Genomic DNA, 16195 nt, shown 5'->3' on the forward strand with positions numbered 1-16195 from the left:
AACCACCAAAAAAACCCCCCCCCCCCCCCCCCCCATGTGTGTCATTTAAATCATCTTTATCATCATTCATGAGTTAGCATGATCTTTCAAACTTACCTAATGGCTTCTGAGTCAATATGTACAGGGGCAATTCTTTCCAAAAGAAATTTGACCATTTCCAGAAAAGGATTTGTTGGCTGCTTAGGATTTGCAAGTTTCCGGGCTATCTCTCTCTATAAGAATGTTAGATACAAACAAGAATTATACTCGTTTTACTTACTTCTTAAGCATGCTGAATAAGCTAAATATAGCCACTTCTTTTAACCACAGAGATTGTCTATATAATCAGTGAAACATATTTTAAGGGGGGCTGTTGTTATCTCCAAATCTATCTTTATCGCATTATATTGAAAGCAGACATACTCTACTAAACTATTTAAATGTAAGATGAATTTAGGTTTCTAGTGAGAGTTCTTCAGAGTTTCTTAAGGAATTGCAGGCCAGATCCAAAACAGAATCAAGGGAGAGCTAAGTGCAATGTAGACAGCATTTAAGTATCTATGTTGACAAGAGTAATTAATAAATCTGTAGGTAACCCCGTGTGAGATTTCATAAGCAACAATGAAAAAATTGCACTAAAAGCTACACTACTGCAGATGTGCAGAAGCACTACACTACCTTGGCTACAACAGATGTTCAGACCCTATGTACTTGCCTATGATGTTTTAGATCCAAAAATCTGTTTTCCCCTCTGAATGCCCCAAATGTCAAGAACATTAAGTTCAGCTGCAAACCTAGCAGAAGGGGGATAAGATGATATTTTTTGAACAGAAGTCTAAAAATTTCTCAAAGAAATGACTTCTTAACCTTCCTTCTAAAGGGTTGGATGCTGCAGACCCTATGAACTAGGAAATTGTTCTATCTGTTACGCTAAATTATCTTCAGGAAGAGGGAAGAAACCTTCCTCTTTAAATTGCATCACTGCATTCCCAAAGTGCAAAATTTACTAGTTTAGAAGGAGACATACTCGCTACATCAAGTGGTTAGGACATAGTTCTGAAGGTCATTCCGTTCCCTTCCCTGCACAGTTTCAGAGCCACTAGAAAAAACCCAAGTCTATGTTTGTTTATTGACGTTCTCTATTGTGATGTCCATCAATGAAATTGCTTACTTTATTTTGGGGCCACAAAGGAAAAAAAAAAAATCTCTGTTGGCACAATCTGTAAATCTCTGGAAAAGCCGGGGGGGATGGGAGGGTAGGGTAGGGGTGGGGAGAAAGAGAGACTGACCTCAACATCCTAGGAAGAAAAATAAATTAATAATATGCAGATGGTATAATACTTGGCTTGCTGATACTCAGAAGAAATTTCATCAGTGTCAGAAGACAGTTTAGGAACCTTACCATAAAAGAGACACTTGAAATAAAATATTTAAAAAAATTAAATTAGTCTTTTAGACTTTATGCTTGATGTTCACAACCCCAAGGAGGAACAAAGCTAATGTTTTCTTAGGAAGCAAGATGATGATAATAAATTATATTTTCCATAATCTCTACAGGTTAAGCAAAAACGGTATTTTATGAAAATCGTAAATATATAGAAATCATGCTAAGGTATCAAAAGAGACTATTAACTCTGAATAACTGTTTCAAGCACAAATATTTAAGGTATAGATGTTTGCTTTTCCATTTCCTTACCACACAGACATCTGCCTGTTTACAAGAACATGTCGGGCTAATTAACAGTTCAAGCTGGGACCGAAGTTTCTCATCGTCACCCAGAACCTGATTGAATTTCTTCACAAAATCTTGTGCTTTTCCAGGATCTGGAAGGTTTTCTGTATGATTAAACACAATTTAACATAAGATAAATTTGCTGCTTCAGTATACCAAGATTCACAGAAATACAATTTTCAGAAAATCTGTAATAACAGTTTATAGAACTTACTAACACTTACTTGCTATGGTCATCAGCTTTCCAAACATGGCAGCACTGTTTGCTTCTGACTGAGAACAAGAGCAAAAACAAACAGACAAACAAATCACCAATATCTCCTTTATAAAATATACCTTTAAGCTGATTTGTTAGTTCTTCTGCAGCACTACAATCTACTCTGGAATCTTATGTTTTTGTTTTAAGAGTAAACACTAGAATAGTATAACAGTATCATTAGCAGCTACTACACACAGAAAAAGGGGAAAAATCTTCTTGCAATGTCAAGGAACTGCAAAAATTCACTAATTCACATAACAGATCAAAACACATTGTTGGAAAAAGACCTCAAAGAAAACCCCAAACAAACAATTCCCCCAAGCCCACCTCCACACCAAAACCGCAAAGCAATGCCCTTCTATTTAAAGTTTCTGCTAATTTGAAGATATGCTTATAAGTAAAATTCCAGTATAAATACTTTAAAACTTTTTTTTTCAAACAAACAAACAAATCATTGCTTTATGTTACAACATATTCCATTCTCAAAATATGAGAAACAAAAAAGTCTGTCAAAAGCAAACAAAAAACTTGGAATTTTTTTTTTAAACTTTTCCCAAAGTTATTGACCAGTAATATAAAATAATGGTAAACATAAGGAGGCCATATACCTTTAAGCATTACTGAAAGCAACTTTACTTAATAAGAATAGAACATTGTCTACATATGGAAATCAACAGAATTATAAAGTCACACTGAACAAATAATATAGTATTAAAAAACCCGCAGTAAATTAGTCTAACAGGTCCATTGGATTTAGTATTAGTATTTTCAAAACCGTACAGTGGGCTGCTTATGCAAGTCTAGTAATTCTCGTACGTGACTCCTTAGCATGTTCTGGCACTTCCACATCTCATTCAATGCTCTGCAAAAGTGAAAAACGAGAAAAGAAGCTTACCAATTCGTTCATGACAAGAACATGTTGGATGTATTAGCAAACAAGATTGTTTATTTATTTATCTTACAAGTGCAACATCTGCTAGGTACAATCAAAACCTACCAAGTATTAAAAATAACTGTTCCAAGCAAGGTGGAACTGATTTTCTCTTTTTACAGAACATCACCTCTCTTATTATTCTACTTGGAACAATTTCACATATGCAGGACAGCTGTAGTATGTCTTACAACCACCCAAATTATCTTGAAAATAACATTTTCAACATAAAAACCAGGCCACTATCAACCAGAATTCAGTTATAGATATCTTCATCATGGACCTTAATATAGAGCAAATCTAGAAGTCATTACTTGCACTTTTTTAACTCTGCATTGTTCTCATTGGATGAAAATGAATAGACAAAACCACTCTTCTCAAATATGAAGGTATCTTTTTGTCTAATGGACATGTAGAGTTTGTATATAAAAGGGAAATGCTTTGAAATACTACTTGCAAATAATGCTAAGCATCAATTACTTATATTTTTATTTAAGTCCTGACGATACAAGTAAGATGATATAGATGTTGGAAAAGCCTGAGAAAGCAAGTATTTGCTGAATACAAACTATACTCACTTGACGGCGTTTGGATCCAAGCTAGCATACAAATAGTACAAGCACTTCATTCGCTCTTCTGTTTCCAAATTGTGTGGAACAAGATACTGAGCAAAGATTTTCTCTACCAGTAATCTGCAGGAAAAGAAGAGATAAAAACTACATTTCCGAAACTGGTAATACCTTTCAGACAAGCTGAAAGAACAAGAAATATGAGAAGTCATTGAAACTAGATTTTTCGACAGAGAAGAAAAAAAAGTGGTGGTCTTTTTCTCATCTGTAAAGATCTCTTTCACTGTTGATAGAAAGATAAGCAAGAACTGCTTCTTGAGAGCTTTTCCATGTTCTTTCTTTTTCACCTCTAAGAGGGAGTAAATTCTTTATTTGTCACCATCCAAATCCTCCTTTTTCTTTAGGCTCTGAGAATCTCCCTTTGTTCATTCTCATACATAAGGGAATACAGACAGTAAAAAGCCCAAATAAAGGAGAAAGAATACAAGATATAACTTGAGGGGGAGGAAAAGTAAAAATCTGAAGTATCCTCAAGGGAAAGGTTAAGATAAAACTGTAGTATTTGAGAAAAAAGCAAAATATTTGAAACTACTTATTATTCTACTACGGAAGCTAAAAATCAGCATTAAAAAGGTGGAGACAAAGTAACACCAAAACAACAGAAGGCACAAAATGAAAACTAAGTGAGAGCAAACTTAACTAGCAAAACCATTCTCCAATTATCTCTTTTTTTAAAAACAATAATACATATTTAAAGTTTTACATTAAATGCAAAACTTGAACTACAAAAAATGACTGTACAGTTCATCTAATTATAGCCCCCCCCCCCCCAAGTAAAAGAACATTCAGGCATTAATTTAATCCATAGCAATGAGAGTAGTGCACAATATTCAGCTATACAATTTGATATTTACGGACAAATATTTTGTGTGTTTGAATTTACAAACTTTTTTGCTATGATTCCTAGTAAGTACTCTCAGAGTGCCTTGCACAAAGACCACAGAAGGCAGCACAGGTCAAACACACCTTATTTCTGCTCAAAGAAAATTCCAAGAGGCAAGGCAAAGGAATAAAAGGATGATCATGAATATGGATACAACTATCTCAAAGCACCCCATTAGTATTAAAGAAAACTTGGCTTTTCCCCTTTAAACGTACATTTTACTATTGATGACTCCAAGAACTAAATTGTTCAGGGAACAGGATCTTCAGATCTCAGGGGGCTCCATCTCTGTTTAACACACTAGGAGATTGGAGGCATCACAGTTATCTTACTGATTTATGAACACTGCTCTAGCCTGTGTCTCTGCAGATACATATTCTAGAAAAGCTGTCAATACAAATGGTGAGACTGTATTCATGCCTTCCCTCGTCCACGTTGGTTAGGGTAAAGATTTACAAATAGGGAATACCTGACACACACTTTTCTCCTGTGAGGAAAGTCACCGGCTAGCATATCAGGAGTGGGTAACAGGGCAGTGTTTAAGATGTGGTTATTTTACTCCATTTCCTATGCATTTGTTGTAAAACAAAGAAGCTCAGAGCACACAGGCGATAAGCAGTTCTTATGGTTAGAAGTTCTCAGTCTTGAGTAGACACGCACAGCAACAGTCAAGTAACATCAAAAACATTATCAAGTGACAGAGTTAAGGACATGTGGAGAAAATTTGTTCTACTCCTCTTCATGCCTGAATACTGTGTGATACTGTCCTGTTATCTTTTGAAAGAGCTAGTATTGTCCCATGCACACAATGGAAAATACTGCAAGGCTCAGAAAGCTGTTCCCTGTTACTTTTTATCCTCCTCCTTCATTATGGAAGGAAAATAGGCCAGAGCTGGCCAATTTTGACCTATGCTTGTGTGTTTAAAGGATTGGATGGACTTGGTCTTAAAAGATCATAGCATTTCTACAGCTCTTCAGGTGCTGAAAGTACTAACTTTATAATTCTGACATTATAACATTGAAATGCATTTATTCCTCCACTCTGAGATGGGGAAACCAACCCAATGGTGTGACTGAGCAAGAACTTCATTGTCAGCCTTAAAAAATAGTAGAATTTGAATTAAAATTCAGGGTACCCAACTGAACTAGAGGAACACTGAAAATCAAGCCATCAATCTTTCAGTGTGGATACCCAGAAAACAAAGAGCAAAGAATCCATACCTACTCATGAAAAGACCAGTTTCAATGGCGTAATAGGACTTTCAGAAGAAATCATGTCAGAGAAAGAAACTCAGCTTTGATGACACATTCTTTCCTTAAAATTCCTTGCCTCATTTCCCTGACAGTGTTCTGCATTTCCTGTGAGCAGGAATATTGGAAACATCTGCCCTATTCACTATGGAACTCTGATTAATTCTGTGCTCACTATCAAATCTGTGTACTGTACTGACAGTGAGACATGAACAAGCTAGAAAAAACACAAATGAACCTCTCAATGCAAATTAAATCATATTTGGTGCATATACATATGCAGAATTAGCTCTGTATAAACTATGTGAAGATTTCCTAATTTTTTACTGTTTGATACTTCTACCTCAGCAGACTTTCAGAGTAATTTCTGTGGGTACAATCTCCCAACCATATCTATCTTCTTTAAAAAAAAAAAAAAAAAAGACAGCGACTAATCAAATATGTGAATCTGGCCCACTTATGATCAGCCAGATGAACAAAATGAGAGCGTTCACCACTGCAGTGGTAAGAATTCACTATCATAACTGGCAACTCAATGAGCCTATTAGCCCATTCAGACTAGTCACTTAGATTACAAAACAATACTAGGTAGCAGACTCTATAAGCAAGATGCTGAGAAACACTATAAAGAAATTTCCAAGTCTGCTGAAATTCTATCTTTGTGTGATCTCATAGTTTGGCTCTCCTTGTGAAAGACAAAGAATTACTAGTGAGAGTTGAAAACCATCTTCCAAAACTTTGGCCAAAATACTTTTCTCTAAGCTAAAATGGTATCTCAAAAATTAAAGGGACTGAGTGATAAAACAGGGAAGACTAGAGAACAGTGGAGGCACCCCTGATATTTCTTCAGCTTTTGATCTACCTAAAGGGTCCATTTCTACATAGCATACCAAAAGGAGATGTCTGTGCATGTCCTGTGGTGCATACATGCACGATGTTCACAGATCATGGATTTTAACATGCTAGCCTCTGGAAAGTATTAAGGCAAACAAGAACTGGATATAGTAAATGCAAGATTTGACAATTTTTTTTATATGCAGTAGTTATTTAATGACAATCTACTATCATTGCAGATCCAGTTCCATCAGAAAATAGAATGAATACATGAACAGATTATGCAAGCATCCTGAATTTCTTAGTACATGTCTTCATGATTATTAAATATATCATACTTAAAACCACAACTACAGAATGCAATATAACAGCTTTCTTGGGATAAGCACGTATTTTCAGAGTATCTCTTATCACTATACAATTAATATTAGAAAGGCTTAGGTTGACTCACTTGTCATCAATGCTATTTTGATAATATATGTGCAAAAGTTTATCCTTTATCCAGCTCACTTTCTCTGCAGCATCTTTTCCAGCCTCGGCATGAAGACAATACTTCTTGTATAGCTGGGCAAGACCCATCATAGCTTCTTTTCTTACTCGCCACTTGAGGGGGAAGAAATGAAAAGGAGATGGGGAAGTGGTTTTGGTAAATAAATATCAAACATATACAAAATACAGTGAAGATGTAGAAGCGTGAAAGACAAAATGGCCACATTCTGATCTCCTATACTTAGACACTTCAAAAGCTGAAAAATGCTGTTTAAAGCCTCTAAATGAGAATTTCTGAAGCCTACATAAGGGGTTTCTTCCCTGTGCCATGCAGATTAAATATTGTCTATACAGAGGAATCCAGTACTCTGCTGTGCTGAGCGAAGAAAATCTGGGAACTAGTCAGTGTAAAAAAAGTTAAGTACAGCTTAACATGTATGCTTGAATAAGCACCTTCTTGATCCAGGATTTGGAAGACTTACCTATTCAGAGACAGGCACCAATCAGAGGTGGCAGCTTTGTTTCTCCCCATAGCCTTACACTGCCTTACAGCACACTTCTCTAGAAATGGGAGATCTGGAGCTTAGGCCTAGCTAAACCTACTAGGGCTTGAACTCTTAGGCCACTTTCCAGGACAGTGGGAGAGGCCCTTTGTGCTGAAGCCTCGAAGTAATCGCTGTAAGACTCCAGGGACCCAGGAAAAAGCCAGACTACAACATCCACAGATGGAGTTCCTCGGTTCTCATTCTTGCTTTTTGGTGGTCACTACTTTATCCCCTCATGTAAACAGGAAATGTCCCATTATTAAACACTTTAACAGACAAGATCCATAAGCTCTCCTACACTGACTTGTGGAAGGAATCATACCTGAACAGACTGAGGATTAATTTAGAGAGAATAGTGTCTCCTCCTGAATGACTTACACAGAAAGCCTTAGAAGAAACTTGTTTTCCCTCACCATTTAAAAGAAATGCATGAAATTCAAACTGAAAAAGAAATCTTCTTCCAGAACACAGCAGATATCAATTTTGGCCTTGAGCTCCAAGGACTAACAATGCTCAAATCATTTCACCCTATCAAGCATAAATGTAGGTACTACTATTCACACTGTGCATAACTTCTTCAATGTTATTAAACTGAGGGATTGTTTTAATAACAGTGAGATATTGCACATTTAATTTCTTAATAGTTTTACTGAATTACTTCCTCTTCTTGAAGGGCAAAGAAAAGAAAAATCTTGAAGATAATATGGCTTATGTCAGCACAACAGCCTTAGCCGCCACTAGCTGTTGGAGTAAGTTATATCAAGAAGGTGGAAAAAATAAAATTGTATTTTGTTACATGTCTTAAATATTAAAACCACAGGTAACAGGTCAATATAGTAATGACTTTGACAATATATAGTATAATACTTTGTTTTCACAAAAGAGAAAAAATTTAGATATAAATAGATGTTACTGTTTAATTTCTCTGCAGGAATTTGTTCACACCCATGGTGATCTAAAGCACATTTTAAAGAAAATAAAGGTCTGAAACAGAAACATTTTCAGAAAAAGTATTAATATTTTTCTGTGTTCAGACATACCCCTCCAACGGAAGTGATAGCTTCATCAGATCTCCTGTATGAGACAGGAAGGATGGCACAACTATTGTCAGAAGACAATGGAGAAGGATTAAAAAAGATGATTCTAGAAAATTGAAGCCTAAAATGAAAGCAGAGTACTTAACAAGGGGTTATAAGGAAAAGAGGTTTGGATTGTCAATAGATTTCTGATGACTGAAGTTGCTGTAGAGTAGAAGTCAGAGCATGCAGAGAAGCAGTTTCAGGCAGAAGATGGGAGACACTGGACAGAATCCTTTAGAGAATGCTTTGAGAAGCAAGTCACTTAACAGGAGATACCGGTAGAAAAAAAAAGAGTAAGGTGCTACTGAGAATTAAAGCTCAAACAGTATACAGTAAGGTAAAACATGAAGGCAAATGAAAATACAGGGGAATGTAATAATCTGTTTCAAAGGGAGCAGATCAATAAACACAGCTAACAGAAGTACCGCCCTGATTTAATTAACAAAAGAATTTTGACAGTCTTAGCTTCCTTGGTTAACCAGCATAATTAAACTCCTTCACCGAAGACTGTTGGGCTAGTGAAAAAAACCCCGTTATTGAAAGTTCAAGACAATCCTTTCCCTGTTGGAGTAGCTAACCTATTCCTTCCATAGAGTTAAGAATATTAACATCTTAAAACCTTTCTCCTTCATCTGGAAAAAGTTTTTAGTACACACAGAGGAGAAGTTAAAGCTAACACATGCAGAAAAATGCATAAACAGAAATAGAAAATGGGAGTCTGTTCCTATGGCTCCTCATTCTATAGCTTTTGACTTCAAGCTGATGATGTGAAAGTCTGTTCGCACCAAGGGACTAAGTTTCTAGACCGCAAAGGCTGTTGGGAGAAATGGGAACCGAAGTCAGCTGTCAAAACTCTCCTATAACTTTTCAGGTTCTTAAGGTTACTCCAATATAAAGGAAAAGTACCTGAACCATTTTTAGAAGCTTGAGATTTTTTTTTTTTTTTTTTTTTAAAAAAAGTCTCCTGAAACTAATTATTCTGAAAAGTGAAGACACTGGAAAGACCCCAGAGACAGTGCTGCAATGGAAAATTCCTCAGAGCAATTCTTACCAAAGACTGGATTCCAGTTTTTGGGAAGCATCTGTTCCCAGAGTTATTTTTCCAACTGGACCAATAAAAATGGATTTGAAAACTATAGGTGGTGTTGGTGTTTGTATGGGGTGGGGTTTTGCCCATAGAGATCAAGTTAGCTAAGGACGTTTTTTAAAAAACACAGTACTGTCTTTTAGCCAAAAGTTTTTACCCTAAAGAAGTCATTAGGCTATCTTTACTAACACTGGGACAATTAGAATACAGTCAGGTGAAAAAAGAGATCACATAAATGGTGTAACATGATTGAAATTTAAATTTTTCACATTGTTTTATAAGGAAAAAAAAGGCAGAATTGAAATAACAGATTAGTGTGTTTAAACAATCAGCACTTTACTTCAGCCTGTTGGACAACTGTTCTTTTTATAGTAATATCTATGCTGATTTGATAGATGATTGCAGGCCTAAAAAGAATTAGATGAAGTCAAGTTGATGAATGATCACTTAGGGGTTTGCAGTACATTTGTCCAACAGAAACCTGGCTACAAGGGGTAAATGCAGTCAGCAGAAAGTAATCAAGTTCTTGAAAGCAAAAGAATAATTAAAATAGGTATAATGCACTATGTCTGGAACTGAAAAAATCCTACATAGAAAATACAAAGACAGGTACATGGACATATCAATGCTCCTCTCCCAGACCGGAGAAAAATCCTAAAAAAAAAAAAAAAAATTAAAAAATGCTGAAAATTTAAAATTCCTTGATACTCACTTTATAACACTAATTATATTTACAAAGACATGCTATATTGTTAAGGTCTACTTCAAATGCTAAGCATTTGTTGTAGTCATTTCTAGTCAATCCTCCATTTTCACTTCTCTTCAGGACGTATTTTCATTAAAGCTCTCTCCAGAGATTTTTGTAAGAGAAACACCATCTAAAGGTAAGGTTAGTCTTCACTGATGAGTGCCTGAAAAGGCACCTAACCCTGAAATGCAATTTATCATCAAACCTATGACTGGTGCGAAATCACTGAGTCAAACATACTACGAACATTAAGAAATACCACACCGGGTTTAAGGCTATATGAACTGAAAATCCTTAGCTCTGTAGACATTAGTATTACAGCTGTACAACTGACTGCCTCTTACTGGTGGCAACATGCTAAAGGAGAACAGAGATGCTATGTAGAAGACACAGTAGCAATCATCCAATTCTGACTAGTTGGAAGTCCCGGTGGGAAGTGGTGGTTACACTAAAAGTTTTGAGATCTCATAAATGACTTTTTGGACATGTTTGTTTAATGGCTGAAAAAGAAGGAAGGTGGTCTTAATCACTCCTTAGAAATGAGCAAGGTCAAGCTGCAGGTACAACTAACTGAAGAGCTGCTTTATAATAGAGAACATACTCAAAATCAGTATTTCTCTTTGTGCAAGGATGACATCCTTTTCTCAGAATCCATTACAGTAACATTCTCATTTAAAAAGGGGAACATAAAAAAAGAGAAATTAATTAAAAAGAATTAAAGTAACTAGCTAGAATGACAAGAGGTTATAGAAAGGATGTCCTCTATCAAAAGGGAACAACAACAACAAAAAAAATCAACATGGCTACACAGCACAGTGAACTCTGCTATTAAAACATCACCCTCCAAAGAACATGGAGCCACATCTGAAAGACTGTAAACAGGAAAGAGTATGAGGTCTGGCAAGTTGAAGGTAAATCCTTGATGAAACATGGCAAAAGTTTCAGAACCAAATTATTAAAATCATACTAATTAAACATCTTCACCAAAAGCCTCCAGAAGCAGGAAGCCTTCCAGACCCTTTTGTAGGGCTAAAAGACAAACAAGATTTCTTCCAGAAGAGAGATCTGAAGAGGTTTCTTAAAGTGTCATTAGAAGACATTTTAAAACAAATTAATAAAACGAGCAGTAACAAAATCATTAAGAACAAGTGGTATCCCATCCATGACTTCTACAGGAATTTAGACGTGATACACCAAATACTAACTATTCTGTTATTGCAATCTGTCAATGAACAGATTGAACACAACAAATGTGAAAGAAATCAAAAGGGTCCCAAAAGGAACAGAGTGCCACTCACCCTCCAATTTTGAATGGACAAACATTTTGAAACACAACAGTAACAACAACAAAGAGTAGAGACTGCTGAAAAAAGAAGTTACGGGAATGAGTCATTACACTTCACACAATGGGAAGTTTTGTCCAAGAAAAAATAAATTTTAGCAGACCCACAAGCATATCAGTAAAATGCATCAGGATCCCCCAAAGCTTCTGACAAAGTCTCACACCAGAGGATCTTAAAATAAAAATCCTGTTGTGAATTAATAATAACTAAAACATAGGGGACAACAGGTGGAAATAAATGACTGGTTTTCACAATGAAGGGAACAAAGGCCACCTATTGATGGGGTCAGAAATCTATGACACTTCACGTGCAAAAAATTATTAGAAAATCAACTGAACAGTGTGTATAAAATTCACTGAGGTAATCAGATCTAACATTATAATGAAGAACTGCAGAAAAATGTCAAGCAACTGAATTGTTACAATACGAAATGAAAGAAATTCAGATTAAGGCCAGATTTTCCCACCTGTATTAACTCTGCATGTCTAGTATTAGGCAATGTGTCATCTAAAATTATTCAGGAAAGATACTGAAGTCAACACGGATGTTTTCCAAAATCGTCAGTTCAGTGCTCAGAAATAGCATAAAAGACAGAATGTTAAAGAACAAGAAAAAAAAATTATCACAAAGTATGTACACAAGATGGTGCACACCTTGAATGCTATGGCTGAGTATGGTCGCCTTGGTTCCAATAGGATGTAAAACAACCAGAGAAGAATGATAAGAAGTATGCAATAATCAATTTGTGTGGAAGTTAATCAGGTGATTCTTTAGCTTGGAAAGCAAAGGCGTGGAGAAGATATGGTATACATATTTATTAATCATAAAGGGGTCAAAGAATATTTATTATTTTACATAATGCAAGAACTACGAGATACCCAGTGAAATTATCAGAGAAGTTTAAAACAAACAAGCGAAGTTACTTTTTCCACACATGCATTAAACTTGAATTTACTGATGCAGATGCCATGGATGCTTATAAAGTACAAATAAGTTCAAGGAAGAACTTGATAAATGAATGGAATAAAGTTCCATTGAAAGCTATGATGAACATGATCAAGCAGATTTAAGAAATCCTTAAATTACAAATTGCTGAAAGCCAAAACTGACCACTATGGGAATTATACTGGGCTATAGGGACCTTTGGCCTAAACATATGTGGCAGTTCTTATGTTCTTAGAATATGATTGTGTTCCTCATGAGTCAACGACCTTTTTTTGCTTGACAACACTTGATTGGTGCCTCCATCATACAGAATCTACATTAAGACGTTTTGGTAAGAAAATTATTTCCACCCCCCACCCAGCATTCTAGTTGATAGTAAACTCTAAGATTCTCTGTTTCTGTGGCTTATTTTTTTTTAATGTTACTTTTACCAAATTATATTAGAAGCAGATATTCCTGAAAATAAAGTATTAACACTTACCCGTTTGTCGAGTGTTCTTTCCCTTACAAAGCCAAGCAGCTGGTCATTGACTAAAGAAAGATCTCTCTTGCCCGCAGTAATAATTGTAACAATAACATCATGTCGAATGGCTTCTTCTGGGTCATGTGATCTAACCTTCAAATATTCTGTTACGATCAGAAACAATGAAAAGCTTGGCTTTTTTTATGTAGGTATGACATATTCTGATTTATTAATAATGTTAAAACAAGTAAATGTCAGTCACATATCACAACCATATATTAAACATGTAACTCCCTATAGGAAACATCTGTTCCAGCATTTTCTATGTTAAATATAAAACAATTATATAACTGTAAACATCAGAAGAATATAAAAGTGAATAGCTTTTACAATAACCTCATTTGCAACAAGCAATGAAGTGAAATAGAGCTGATTAGAATATATTGAAAATAAAGGGGGGTGGGGGAGCGAGAAGAAATAAAAAGAGCAGAGACTCTCATTCCCAAAGAGCTAAGAGGGTAAATAATAAATGAAAAATACTGACAATTGCTGTAGGTTAGCTTGCATCAAAAAAGAACAGTATTTTCAGTTAGGCCTGAAATTCTGCTCATAGTTAAAATGATGCTGAAGTAAACTTCATAGTTTAGATCAGCGCAATGGTGTTTTCTAAACTCAGTGGAACAGACTACTGGGGAACACACTGTGTTTTTGAAAATAAATCAAGATGTTGCCCCAATATTTGCTTTGACTTGCCAAAAGTTTCATTAGAATCTGAAATTATTTAAAACTCATTCAGCAACGGGTAGCTTCATAAAGACTCATTCTGACAAAGTCCACACAATGTCACACACTCTCCTCTTTTCAATAACTAGTGCTTGTCTTCAGCAGAAAGCAATTACTCAGTAGTGAGCTCTTACATCCAGCATGAAGCACTGGACTTGATACATTTTAGAACTATACTGCTATGTACAGAAATAATTACATTCTTCCTTGCTCATTTCTTAAATTATTCTAAACCCCTGTATGAGCATCTCACCAGTGAGGTCTTTTGCTAAGTCTGGATGGTTCATTAAACAATGACTGGCGAATTTCACACTCTCTAATCTCACAGGGACATGGATATCATTGAACCTAGAGGGATAGAAGATGATGAATGTTAATTTTTAATTAGCCTTGCAAATCAAGATTATTCTCTGTGTAGTAACATGTGTTGATAGTATGTTCCATTAACTATTAGAATACTTTTATGTGGCAAAATAATACAATAGAAATGTTTTGAATTTATATCCATAATGTACCCCTCATACAAATTTTTATGTTATTTCTCACGAAATTAAGTCAGGACTAAAATTAAACGATGAATACGCTATATGCAGATGAAACGTTGATCCAATGAATCCTGACCATTGACTTTTGAACACAACTCTCCATGCACTGTCAATTGTGTGTTTGTATCTATACACATATGAAATTAGAAAAACATAAATTGCCACATAACTTGTACCATTTGAAAACATTCACTTTTTAAAAAATGATAAATTTCTATATTTACTTAAAAGGAAATATCTCTTCACTCAAAAACATAAATACCAAATAAAACAGATATAGTTGCAGATATAGCTAAACAGTATGAAATTTCAGACAATGCTGGCATATCTATTCTGTAATTTCTGCTATGCATGTAACATGCTATCTATCTAACCCTTATTCCCATAGCTGACAGCAATATAGCAGCAGTCCTTCAGGCTTCTTCATTCTAAAATATAACTGTATGCAATTCTCTGCTTCGAAGATTTAACAAAGGAACTCGTTCAAATATAAACAAACGGTTACATCCTCTAAAAATGCAATGAAAAATGCAATACTATCAGAAAATTCAGAAAAAGAAGAAGAATAGAAATTCAGAATTCTCTCCCCGTTTCTCTTACCGTCCAAGAAAGCACTGCCAAAGAGGACGATTTTGTGTGGCCAGATCAGAATCTTTGGAGCCAAAGAGTTTAGCCAGAAGTCGAACAACAGCCAAACGTTCTTCTCCATCATTGCTCTAAAAATCAAAACATGAAAAAGGAACTGTAAATCATTATCCGTAATATCTCAATTTCTGGCTTCCTTCTGCTTTTATAAATTAGATTAAAAAGTGAGTTTGAAATAATTTCTGATAATCCTCAGTCTCCTAGTTAGATTATTATATGAATATGAGTAAAAATATACAAATACCTACTAAGTTTACATATTACAGCTATTAAATAGATGGCTGTGCTTTGAAAATTCCTTCTCTTTTTGGAATAAAAACCCATGCACAGTAGTCTGAATAACATATATCCCTAACAATTTCAACAATGAATGATCTTATTTTTGGTTTAAAACATACTTCAAGACTATTTTATGTGTGTTGAAAAGACGCCAATTAAAGATGTTATGAATACATGTGTACTAGTAAAAGGTATATGTAATTTCACCAAATACCTATTTCTTGGTTATTTTTGTTTGTTGCCACCATACCCCATATGTACATGCACACACATAAAATTATTTCTCTTGTCCACCTGCAATCTTATGAAAGGCAAGCAGCTTTTTAATTAAAAAAAAAACAAATCAGGATAAATTAACTATTTCCAAGGATTCAAAAGAAGTCAGCTTACTTATTAGCTGATTATGACAAATCTGAGAAAATATTTGGAAATACTTCCTCTATTATTAAAACATTATTTCACAAAAAATTTCTGCAAATCAATACTGAAGCCGACACACTTGCATTTCATGAGATAAGCCAACCACAGCCTAATTAATTCATAAATTTCAGGTGAAATCCAAAGATGAAGTACACATAACTTTTGCATTAGATCATATGAATTTATCATTATAATGATTATATATTTTGTGTGCATAATACACATGTGCAAGCACACAAGGCACACACTTGTATACAACCTTCCAGTGTCCTTCCTTTAATATTGCATTTAAAGTGATAAATATAAAATTTTTATCCCTCCAGTAG

At 35.1% G+C, this 16195-nt stretch overlaps 1 protein-coding gene across 3 annotated transcripts in view; it reads right to left on the reverse strand.

Annotated features, from left to right (window-relative positions):
• The window catches only part of PDS5A (PDS5 cohesin associated factor A), an 84457-nt gene that overhangs the window by 27580 nt on the left and 40682 nt on the right, over window positions 1-16195 (reverse strand). For 2 of the 3 annotated variants that reach the window (XM_010574451.1, XM_010574450.1), the window contains exons 8-16: window positions 15126-15241; window positions 14234-14328; window positions 13216-13361; window positions 6950-7101; window positions 3480-3593; window positions 2751-2832; window positions 1936-1984; window positions 1676-1815; window positions 97-212 (exon numbers count right to left, since the gene is read on the reverse strand). In XM_010574451.1, the coding sequence (XP_010572753.1) occupies window positions 97-212; window positions 1676-1815; window positions 1936-1984; window positions 2751-2832; window positions 3480-3593; window positions 6950-7101; window positions 13216-13361; window positions 14234-14328; window positions 15126-15241 (1010 nt within the window). The remainder of the gene's footprint in view (window positions 1-96; window positions 213-1675; window positions 1816-1935; window positions 1985-2750; window positions 2833-3479; window positions 3594-6949; window positions 7102-13215; window positions 13362-14233; window positions 14329-15125; window positions 15242-16195) is intronic. The other variant, XM_010574454.1, reaches the window with a different exon arrangement.

Source organism: Haliaeetus leucocephalus, unplaced genomic scaffold (genome assembly GCF_000737465.1).
Source record: "Haliaeetus leucocephalus isolate CR32 unplaced genomic scaffold, Haliaeetus_leucocephalus-4.0 Scaffold439, whole genome shotgun sequence".
NCBI lineage: Eukaryota > Metazoa > Chordata > Aves > Accipitriformes > Accipitridae > Haliaeetus > Haliaeetus leucocephalus.